This window comes from Astatotilapia calliptera, chromosome 1 (genome assembly GCF_900246225.1).
Source record: "Astatotilapia calliptera chromosome 1, fAstCal1.2, whole genome shotgun sequence".
Classification (NCBI taxonomy): domain Eukaryota; kingdom Metazoa; phylum Chordata; class Actinopteri; order Cichliformes; family Cichlidae; genus Astatotilapia; species Astatotilapia calliptera.
In genome coordinates, this window is record NC_039302.1 from 21,217,618 (window position 1) to 21,229,717 (window position 12,100).

Genomic DNA, 12,100 nt, shown 5'->3' on the forward strand with positions numbered 1-12,100 from the left:
TTTAGCACTTAACCTTTGCTTACTATTTCTTGTCAATACTGTTTCACTTTCTAAACAAATTGTGTGGTTAAATTTCTAAATATTCTATTTTCAAAGGCCAGCTCAACTATCAGTTGGCAGCACTTATGCCCATCAGATCAATTTGCTTTTAAGGAAATTATCTGGCAGGGTAAAAGGATAAATCTTTCCCCCAAAATAAGCAGGAGCAGAATATAAACTTATCTTTAATACTTGGTTCATATAAGATAAGATAAGATAAGATAAGATAAGATAACCTTTATTAGTCCCACACGTGGGAAATTTGTTTTGTCACAGCAGGAAGTGGACAGTGCAAAAGTTATGAGGCAAAAATTAGAATACAATAAGAATAAATACAGTACACAACTGTACAGAATAGAATAAAATAAAATACTATATACAGTAGAATAAAATAAAATAAATATACAATAAGATAAAATAGAATACAAATACAAATACTATATACAACTGAGTAAAAATACAACGATGACAGAAAGGATTATTGCACTTAGTATTATTGCATATGTATGGATGTGTGTGCTTGATCAGTTAAAGTCTTTATTATGGAGTCTGACAGCAGTGGGGAGGAAAGACCTGCGAAATCTCTCCGTCCCACACCGTGGGTGCCGCAGTCTCCCACTGAAGGAGCTGCTCAGTGCTGTCACAGTCTGCTGCATGGGGTGGGAGATGTTGTCCATCAGGGATGACAGCTTAGCCGCCGTTCTCCTGTCACTCACCACCTCCACTGGGTCCAGAGGGCATCCTAGAACAGAGCTGGCCCTTCGGATCACCCTGTTCAGTCTCTTCCTGTCCCCAGCAGAGATGCTGCCGCCCCAGCAGACCACGCAATAAAAGATAGCAGAAGCCACAACAGAGTCATAGAATTTCTTCAGGAGTGGGCCCTCCACTCCAAACGACCTGAGTCTCCGCAGCAGGTACAGCCTGCTCTGCCCTTTCCTGTAGAGGGCGTCTGAGTTATGAGTCCAGTCCAGTCTATTGTTCAGATGAACACCAAGGTACCTGTAGCTGTCCACAGCCTCAATGTCCATACCTTGGATGTTCAGTGGTTGCAGTGGAGAATATATGGCATATTTTTAAAGGACTTTTGGAGGGTTTTTTTTTTTAAGTATTATCGGCTCTATTCCCATAGGTGACTGGATCAGGAGTGATAATAGTCTCTTCCTTTCTGCTGAAAAGCATGCTAAAACCTTTCTAGTAGGACGTCAACACTCCGCAGCAGTTGTGAATCCCCTCCAGTTACCCACCTTAACTTCTAATAAGTTGATTTCACTGGTTACATGAAAAGAACTGCATTAAAACCTGAAGCTCTATCACCGGCTTTAAAAGCACTGAAATATTTAATGAAAGATACGCACACTCGTAAACGCTGATGTTCATTTTTTTTTCCTTGTTTAGTGCTTGTGAGTATGTGCCTGTTTTGTGCGCAACAGACTCAGTAGAATTTCCTGATAATTGTTAACCAATCATCCTGCTTGAAGAACCCTTCCTGTCCCATTTGATTGGTTTTCCGTCTGTAGATTCCGCCTCCTCAGCAGGTTTGTGTTTATGTTGCTATAACAACACTAGTACTTACTGAGTGTGCTGCTCTTTTCGCAACAAACCGAACACTTCTTCGCGTAATTTGAGCAGCGTACAAGATGGTGAGCATTAAATAATTAAGAAACAAGTGCTTTATCTGTAGTAAATGACAAGCTTTATTTTTTATGCCGCTAGTAGCTGGGCGTGTGTATAAATGTAGCTTACTTTTGTATACTTCTCATTGCTAATTAAAAAACACACTCAAGGTTACCACCAATGACTATAGAAAACCTTTTCTTTTATAAATATAAATGGATACATGGATCGATACATATATACTTTTATCTTTTATGCAGTCATTGGTTGCTAACCAGAAAGCAGTTTTAACTTTAAACAGCTGTGCTGACTCTTTCCCCCCCAGCCACCCAAAAAGAAAAGTGCAGATAAAAAACCAGCAAATCCAAGGACCCCCACGCTGATAAATGGCCTCACCAAGGATGAGATGTCCAAGGAGCAGGTCAGAGCTGAAGAGTGATAGAATGTGTCTGAATGTGTATGAATGTGTATTTTAAGTCAGGAGGAAGCAAATAGGAACCTGTTCAAAGTGATCTGTGCATTGAGAGGGGTAACACATAAAGCTGAGGCACAACATTTAAATAACACTCAATGCAAGTGAGATTGACATATCTTGGCTCCTAATACAGATCAAGCTCTGTAAACACTCCGTTGGAATATTTTAATTAGAGCCTCCCTGCCTGCAAAAAGGCGTCATGATGCAGATAATGCAATTCAGATTTTTTTCTAACTTTGTAATGTGCCAAGCTTTCCCTGAAGACTTTTAAGATGCATAAATCCATGGAAGTACCAAAAAAAAAAGAAGCAAAAACAACAAAAACAAAACATGGATATGGTAAAAGTTTACATGTACTCGTCATGGACATGGATGTTATAGCATTTTGGGGCTTTTAAAGATTTCTTTGAACTGCTGTTTCTCCAGGGTGGAATGATTGTACACGCTATATCTTTAATGAATTAGAAAAACAACAAAAAAAACAAAACCAAGATTGTGTGTGTGTGTGTGTGTGTGTGTGTGTGTGTGTGTGTGTGTGTGTGTGTGTGTGTGTGTGTGTGCAAGTTTGAATTAATTTGGGATTTTTTCTAATCTACACTCCTCCAAGTTAATGGGCCTTGGCCTTATCAAGTTAAGATACATTGTAGAACATGTAGGATCACTTATAAGACTTATGTGACTGTATGTGTATATATTTGAGCTGGTATGTAAACTTTTGATCCTTTGTAGGTTAGAGAAAAGCAAGAAAGAAATCACCAAATTACCATGATATTGATGCCCATGATGAGTGTATGGAAATTGGAGAGTGATTTTCTCAGACTCTCCTAAAGCGTGAAAAAAAGTGACAATATGTTGCAGTCATTTGGTTTGTCGAGCACATAAAAACTACAGTCACATCTTTCTGTTTTTAAGCTGGAGGAGCACATTATGCGTCTTCGAGAGGAACTGGATAGAGAGCGGGAAGAGAGAAACTACTTTCAGTTGGAGAGGGACAAGATCCACAGCTTTTGGGAAATCACAGTTAGAAAACAGAAGGAGGTTGACTCTGAGCTGCAAAAGGTAGAAAAGGATGTAGAAGAAAATGAGGCCCGTCACCAATTAGACGTTAAGGTAAGATTTTACTGATTTTAGAATATTAAAAAATAGATAGCTCTTCCATTTTGAAGGCTGGTCAGATGGAGTCAGGTGATGCTGAAGTCCCAAATCGTGTTCTTAAATTTAGTAAAACATTTCAAGAAACCTAAATCAGGACAAGTTTCTTATGCTAATATTTTAAGGTTTTTAGTAAAACCAGGATATGTGGTTCAGTGTTTACAGGTTATTCTAGGATATATGTAGGAATCTGTTTATGGACATTTGCTTATTAATGGCTACTGATAAATTTAAGGTACAAATGTCTTTATTTTCTATGCCGCTAGCATAAAATATAAAGATGGGTAACCGAGAGGGCTGTGGTGTTAATATTAAATTGTCTATGAGGTTTGGCCAGAGATTATAATATAACTCAGCGGTCGCCAACCTTTTTTGCCCCACGGACTGGTTTATATCCGACAATATTTTCACGGACCGGCCTTTAAGGTGTCGTGGATAAATACAACAAAATAAAACCAGTACCGGTACCAAAAATGATAGAAACGATAAAAAATTAACGATAAAAAATGATAAAAACCCTGAAAACCATAAATTTCACACCCGAGCCTCAACTCTCATGGCCGGTCCGTGGCCCAGGGGTTGGAGACCGCTGATCTAACTTGAATAGGTACCAAGCCAGGGGTTTGGGTTAGGGCTAAAAGATGGTGGATGATACCAACTGCAAGGCAACGTGTTTTAGGAATACTGGATTTCCATATGAACGCTCACATGTGATTGTTTTTCCCACCAGGTGTACAAGCAGAAGATCAAGCACCTCCAGCATGAACACCTGAATGATATCGCTGAACTGAATGCAGATTCTTTGGCGTCCAATGAACTGATGGAGAAAGAGCAAGAGCACCTAGAGGAAGAGCTTCGTAAGACAATTACGCGGGTAGACATCCAAGAGATCAACTTTAAACACACCAAGAAGGAACTTGAACTGGTTTGTAGTACAAAACATACATTTCCCTTTACCTTAATCATATTCGTAGTGTTGCCGGGGTGCTCTAGAAAGATACTCTGCCACTTGTTCCACTTTTGAGGAAAAAATCCTTCATGTTTCTGTATTTAAGTAGATTTTTGCTTCCACCCACACCCACGACCACAAGCTGTGAGAAATGACCGAAACACTGAGACTGTGGACACAAGCAGTGGTAAATGAGCATCCTCTGAAGGATGTCTGATCTCAGCATTAGAGAGAGGGTGAGGGCCTCAGTCATTCAGGAGGTGCTCAGAGTAGAGCTGCTGCCCCTCTACATCAAAAGAAACCAGGTGGGGTGGTTCAGGCTTCTGACATAAGTTAGGTGTTTGGGGCATGTCCTGCTGAGCGGAGAGAGCACTCGCTGGAGAGATCACATCTCATGGCTGGCCTTGGAACACCTCAGAGGAGCTGGAGGAAGTGGCTGTGGAGAGGAAGGTGTGGCCATCTCTGCTTAGACTGTTACTCCCATGACTTGGACACAGAAGAGGGTAGAACCTGGACGGATGGCTTAATTCACACACCACTGCATTTGGCTTTGCGGTATGTGGTCGCTGCTCAACCACCGAGCTAAACCAGTGTCCAAAAGCATAGCATTTTTTAACAATGCTTTTATTGTGAAACATTGTTAGGATCTTTATTGGTGAACTCACTGGAAATGAAATACAAGAAAACTCAGACTAGGTAGAAATCAGGAACTTACTAGGAACCTGTGACAGTTACATAGAACAGAGTGAGCACGTGACAAAGGACAAGGGGAGACTACCACAATAAATATACAGACAAATAATGAAAGGATATGAAACCTTAATTTTTTGTGATTTTTTTTTTAATTACAACTTGCTGACATCAGCCTGCTTTGACCCATGACCTTGAACCATTAAATACTAAAATAGTGTACTTTATGATCTTTACCCATATGAATCAGTTGAAATCTTTGGCTCTATGAGCTGTAAGAACTTGAGATATTTTGATTTTGCAAAACTTTATGGTGTCATTGTGATGTCGTAGGGTGTCGTATTAAAAAAAGTGCGTGTCGTACACCTCTCTACGTGCCCTTTCATATGATAGATTATGGTTTCTTGATTTTTTTTTCCAGGGTCAACTTTGACCTTGGTTGCTAACACGTACTCATGTCCCCCAATACCAAGTATCATGTTGTGAAGTTTGATAATCCACAAAAAACTGTAGATAATACAAAGTTTTTACTGATTTTCATAAATGTGCCATGACCTTGACCTGGTTTTCATCAAAATGAAATCAGCTTCAGCTGTTATTGGTTTCCAAGATATCATTTATCTAAAAATGATATCTTGGATACTGTGCATGCTAGACTGCTTACAAGCACAGACAAACAGTATGGATTGTATACTTCCTCCTGTTGTGGGGAGAACAAGGACTAAACTAGAACATAACCTAAGAATAAGATGGACTAGAAGGCAAAGTACAAACAGAGACAGTGGGTAAATAAATAAACGAGATAAGGGGAAAAATCACTAATGTTTATCAAAAGAGAAAAATTTGGTCAAAATTGATCCTCAAACAAAAAAAGAATCACAAGTATGTGAATTCATAAAGTGTGGCTTCCATGAGCTGTAAGAACTTGACCACAAATTTGTTCTTGTGGTCTTTTAAGGCTGATTAATTAGTGTAAAATTCTCACTGTGGTTTAACCGTGGGCATAGCTGTTATCTGTTGTTGCACCTCAGTACTGTATTACATAGCTCTGCACGTCTGACCCTGATATACTTCAGCTTACAAGAATAAACACTCCTAACTGGTTGTTATCTTAACAGAAACATGGTGAAGAACTGACCACAAGAAGCGACCACCTGGAGAAACAGCTTGCAGGTAAAAAAACAACAAAAACACAACCCAAAAATAAAAACCGCATTCTGAGTTGAATTCATCGCTTCACGTTGTCAAGCACTGAACAGGAGCCATCCTTTTGTGTTACGGCTGGGGCAGAAATTACAGCGTCGTTTGAGATGAAAGTGCAGGCGCTAAAACAAGATCTGGACAACATCTGGAAAAGTGAGATCAGCGATAGCGAAAACCACTGGAACAGCCACATCGCTGCTCTTAAACAAGATCACGATGAAACCTACCGCAGCACTGAGGAATTTGTCATTATCATGAAAACGGACACGGACACGCTTACTGAACTCAAGGTGCGATCACAAACACAAGCTTTGTTTAAACCTATAACTCACTACTGATCAGTCTTCTGCTTGTGACTACAGCTTATAATTTTTAGAACGGTTTATCTATGAAATAGCAGAACCATTAGAGGGTATCTTTAAACCGAGTGAATTAATAATTGTTTTGATATTCTGGAAAATGCAAAACAAAAGCCTCCAAATTTGAAATGGTGACTGAAATTTTATTATTTATTGTTGCTGAACAGTTTTTCCACTAGCTTTGACCCAGATATGTCTTATTTTCACATGCAATGTTTTATTTGAATTTTCCAGGGAGAAATTAATGAAGCAAAGAAGAAACAAAAGAGCATGAAACTGGAGGTGGTAACTGTTTTGAAGGAGAACAAACATCTTGCTGAGCTTATCTCAAAGATCAAGGAAGAAAACGATGAAATTGCCAAGAAACTGAGACATTACTCAGGAAATAAGGTTCTTTTGGCACCTTTTTTCACAGAGTTTACTGTTGGACAGTTTCTCTTGCTTTTACCAGCATCTTCGTTGGTGTGCAGCATCGCTGTAGCCCAGTATGAGCATAATTTCTGTGCACTGCTTTTGACAGGATGCAATTGGAAACATCAAAAGAAAAAAGCTGAAAGATCTGAAAGCAGAGCATGAGGTGTTGGAACAGAAATTCAGCGAGGTAAAAACTAACAATCAGCTCCATTCATGTGTAGTTGCACACGTTTTATGTGAATGTTTTTGTGTGTTTGCTGCACAGCTCCAACTGGAAAGGGATGAACTTCGCAAGGCTTTCACTGAGATTGTTGAGAAGGCGCAGCATAATGGAGACATAGAGAACATGGCGGTGGAAAAGAAGCTGCAGGCTCTGACAGAGAGCCTGGAGGAGACGGAGGCTCAGCTCAGTGCGGTGCTTTCAGCCTCCAACATGGACCAAACAGCCCTCAGCAGGGTCATAAAGAAAACTGAGGTAGTGTTGTACATCTACTTCATGTCTCTTCTTCAGCAGTCATCTAAACCTTTACACTAATTTTATATACACTTACTGGCCACTTTGTTAGATACACTAGTTCAACTGTGTATTTACGCAAATATCTAATGAGCCAGTGACATGGTAGCAAGCTGGTGGTGAGGTAAGGGTGTGTTTGTGTGTGTGTGTGTGTGGTGGGGGGATTTTCTTGACCCGTCAGGACCAACTGAGCATCATTTAAACACCGCAGCCTACCGGAGTATTGTTGCTGACTGTATCCGCCCCATTATGATCACGGTGTACCCATCTTTTGATGGTTGCGCCCAGCAGAATAACACACCATGTCACAAAGCTCAGATTATCTCAAACTGGTTTCTGGAACATGGCAATGAGTTCAGTGGAGTCAAATAACCGCCACAGTCACCAGATCGCAATCCAATAAAGCACCTTTGGGGTGTGGTGGAACGGGAGAGTCACATTATGAATGTACAGCAATCACGGGACCAAAAATCTGTGAGGAGTGTTTTCAGCACCTTGTTGAATCTGTGCCACAAAGAAATAGGAGAAAAAGCTCTGAAGGCAAAAGGTTCATCCTGGTATGCGCTTTGGGGTCCTTAGGGACTAGTAAAGCGCTATATAAATACAGGCCATTTATTTATTTGATATTAGCAAGGCGTTACCAACAAAGTGGCCTGTGAGTGTATATTTTTAAGTATATTTCTGGAAGTGTCATGTTTTTATAAGAACATTAAAGAAACTCCTAATGTTTTTTCTTGCAGGCACATATTGACTCCAAAAATACTGCCATCAAGACCCTACAGCACAAAATAAATCAAATTTCCATGGTTAGTTGTCTATTTGTTTCCTGAAATTACTTTTAATGTATTTCATAACAATAAGCACAGTGAAACTTTGTATCCTGCAGGTCCGCAAGCATTTGCTGCTGCACACTGAGGTAAAGGCAAAGGCTCTTGGTGTTCCTGTGGAAGAGCTCCTTTGTAATTCCCAATGAGAGGAATCCTCATGGTAAAAATGTGGAGCAGCACTTGGATTAAAGTGAGAAGCAAAGATCGCAAAGACTGGAACACTATTATTTCATTTACATCTTTTCTGTAATCTACCTTTAATGCTCATATGACTTTAAGTAGTAAAGAAATATAAATCAAAATTTAAAATGGGATCTCTTAATCCTGAGGGGGGGGGGGGAAAAAAAAAAAAAAAAAAAAAGTTGTGTTGTTTTAGACTAAAGGGTATGTCATGCCTCTATCTGTAGCATCCTCTGTCACACCAACCCTCAGCATGTCCTCCTTCATGACCTCCATGAATTTCTCTGTGGCCTTTCTCCTTTAGGCCTGCGTGTCATTTCCATGTTTGACATCCTTTGTCCAGTATGTCGTCTCTAAAGGGAGCAACTGAAAGATTAAGATACTTCATTGGTCATTTGTCAGGTGTTTTTAATGACAGTCAATAGGTGGCGCTATTCACATAATTCATCGTTGTGTCTCAGACGTCATGGTCACAGATGTTGGTCTGGCTTCACTCTTTCTCTCCTTGTTTGCTCGGTCTGACGCTCTTTGTCATGGGAGCGAGACTCCTCCCAGAAGTGGGCGTAGTTACCCAAGACTTCCGCTGGTGCACCCGTTTCTTATCAACACCCACCTGCAGTATTTAACCACTGTTATTCCTACATTGCCAGATTGCTAAGCTATATCATGTGGCAGTGTCACTCAGGCCTCTTCCAGTAAATGTTTTGGTACTTTCCTTGTTTATCCTCTTCCATCCAGATTGGGTGTGTGAGCCTGCCTAGTGTTACGTAAGGCCCAAAATGGCCTCCGTACAAGGAAGTAGTAGCTCTAATATTGACCAGTAACGAACCACCACACGCACACTGTAATGGGTTACACAAGATTTATTTGTTCTTTCTCCGGGTAAAACTACTGGCTGAAGACACAACTCTGGCCAGGAATCCAAGGCCCAAAGCCACCACGGTCAGGGTTGTTATCCTGGTTACAAACAGGGGAAAGGTGGTCACTTGGAAGAACAAGCAGCCAAAACGTATCAATCCTGCAGCTTCCTCAAAAAGGCTTGCCACCCACCTTTTCAGGCCTGACTTCGTTCGAGGCTGGGTCTCCACATCACATCCTGGGAGCTGGAACTTCCCCAAAACTGGTCCAGTTTCCTTGTCAGGGGCACAGAGAGTCTCCAGTCCAGTGTTTGTTTTCCTGCCTTCCAGCACATCCACTCACATCCCAATAAGAATGAGTCCTCCCTCCAACATCCTCAGTTTATTTTAAAAGCAAAACCAGGCCAGGTTAAAAATCTTTTCCATTAAAATGTGCACACTTCATCCTGGATCTTCGAGGCTTCCCTGCTTCACCAGTGTCCTACTAAAAAAACAACGACAACCCCTACTTCCTGTTTCCTCTCCCCTTTATAGAGAAGGCCTCCAATCCTCCCCAATCAGCTGCTCCCTGTATTCAACTCCAAATAGCTGGCAGCTGGACTAGAGTAGAATCTCCACTCCCACATGGGTGTGGCCCACACCTCACATCAAACACAAAAAAAAACACCAAAGCATGCAATTAATACAAAACAAAATCTAAAGAAATGCCAACCCAAAAGCTTAGTGGGGGATTCTCTCCATCCTTTTCCACCATGCTATACTCTGTAACACTAGCTCCTGGTTTTTCCTGCCTGTTCCCCTCTGGCTTTACTGAGGAATACTCACATAAGTCTAGACCCGTGGGCAACAGGGAATTCTTATGTGAATCAACGTCAGTCTTTCTGAACGAGAACCCTGCCGAAAACTGAGCAGTTCAAGAATGCTGGAGTAGCTGAACTCTATCCTGTGTAACGAGACTTGACCATTAGATTGCTGACCTGTGACCTTCCCTTGAACATTATTCAACTTTTATTCCTGAACTTGCCGCAGATTTTGTTACCGTATCTTGAAGTTGTTCATTAAAATTGTTAAAATTCTTTCCATTGCTTCCTGCATTAAAGTGTTTTGTACAATCATTCAGTGGTTAACGCTACAACGTTGCTTCACAGCAAGACGTTTCTGGGATTGCACCTCCTGGTTGACCTCAGCCCCTCTATGAAGTTCACATGTTCTTTCTTGTTTTTTTTCCCCCCACTGTCCCAGTGCTTCTTTTTTTACATAACTGCTGTTTCAAAATTGTCTATAGGGTGAGGGTGTGAGAGTGAGTGGATAGTGTCCATGTTGTTCCGCACTCACACCAAGACAGCTGAGATAGGCCCCATGACCCTGAAATGGATAAGTGTAAAACGTGTATATGTTTTGGGTTTTTTTTTGCATATTTTTTGAACTTGTGTAACCATATTTTAGATCAAACAAGATCAAACAAGCACAAAGTACTATACCTTGATAAATAAAGTATAAAAAACCAGTTTGCTAAAAACTGATTGTTGCTTCTGCCTTGTGACAGAAATGTTCTTTCTGGTTCAAAAGTACTTGATGTCATTCATTTGGCATATTTTAGACTAATTATAGGCCAACAACTCATTTACAACAGTTTAAAAATCTGGTAAATAACTCAAAACCACTTTTTGGCACAACACAGGTCCATTGTTTCTCTTTCCTGGATGTTGCTGCTTGTTCTCACCATTTTAAGACACAGAAAACAGCAAAAACAATCAAACAAAACAATATCTCTCACTCAAGCTGCAATTTAAATATATTACTTTTATATTTTGACTAATTGCAAGCTTTTGGCCTCATGTAGGAATATGAGGTCAAAAAGTTGACTCAAATCAAATATTCCAATCTCAACTGCAACTTTCATCAGATGATTTCCCTCCGCCATGACTGAGTTTCCAGCAGAGAGAGGAGGAACGTATGTGGCAGATCCAGTTTCTCATTGCCTATTCCCGTGGTGAATCGAGCCCCGCTGCGCTGAGTGATCGCTGTTCCCCGCTGCATCAATAATACAGGAGGAAGTTATTGTCCCGGTGCAGGCCACAGTATCATACAGCTAAAGCAAGTGGAGGGAGGGGATGGTCCTTTCACTCAACCCTCTAGGGTTTCAGCGCCTGCAGACAGTGGTCTGACTCTGGGGAGCCTGCTCCCGTCCCCTTGCACAGGGCTCAATTGTAAGTTTGCCTGACTGAGGGATAAATGTGTCCAAACACTGACAGCCTGCACAGTCCTGCTGGTCTGGCACTGCTGGTAAGACTACACCCCCAACAAACCCTGTGTCACAAGATGAGTCTCAGCTCAATGGAGAATTAAGCAGCAGGGGGACATGGGACAGTCAGGGGATAGATATCCTGGGTGTGATTAACATGATCCAGATTTTCATGTTCTTTGAGCACCTTGCTGAATGCTGTGACCTTCCTGTAGCCTCGAGGTGCTTCAAAATATACTGGGAGCACCTAAAACATGGGTATGCACTAGTGATGACCAACAAGACTGAGACATGTGATGCCTTATTTCAAAGTAACCACTTTGCCATGCCCATTATCTGCACAGTCAAATGAAGACACACACAAAAAAACAATCCACACAACTAACACCATGAAATACTAATCCAAGCATCAATCTGAACCCCAGAGACAAAGAAAAAAACAGGTGCCACAAATAGTTAAAATAACAGAGTGATAGAGGACACTGGGGGGAGGGGTGGGGAAGGAGAGTGAAAGGTAGAGAAAGTCCAAGCGATGGTGAAATAGAGAGTGGCACTCAGGAAGAGGTCAGTGCAGAGCGGCTC

General features: G+C 41.1%; 1 protein-coding gene and 1 long non-coding RNA gene across 2 annotated transcripts; one reads left to right on the forward strand and one right to left on the reverse strand.

Moving 5' to 3' along the window:
* The first annotated feature begins 1,586 nt into the window (after nt 1-1,586).
* drc4 (dynein regulatory complex subunit 4) lies at nt 1,587-8,545 on the forward strand. Its single transcript, XM_026169413.1, has 11 exons — nt 1,587-1,679; nt 1,979-2,074; nt 3,041-3,238; nt 4,011-4,205; nt 6,038-6,092; nt 6,210-6,412; nt 6,716-6,871; nt 7,002-7,082; nt 7,161-7,370; nt 8,150-8,215; nt 8,296-8,545. Exons 1-11 carry the CDS (start codon nt 1,677-1,679, stop codon nt 8,380-8,382), a joined length of 1,350 nt encoding a protein of 449 aa, XP_026025198.1. The 5' UTR covers nt 1,587-1,676; the 3' UTR covers nt 8,383-8,545.
* A 716-nt stretch (nt 8,546-9,261) lies between these two features.
* On the reverse strand, nt 9,262-9,943 carry LOC113023421 (uncharacterized). Its single transcript, XR_003272575.1, has 2 exons — nt 9,467-9,943; nt 9,262-9,373 (listed from the first exon to the last, which is right to left on the reverse strand). It is a non-coding gene; the product is annotated as an uncharacterized LOC113023421 (long non-coding RNA).
* Nucleotides 9,944-12,100: the final 2,157 nt, after the last annotated feature.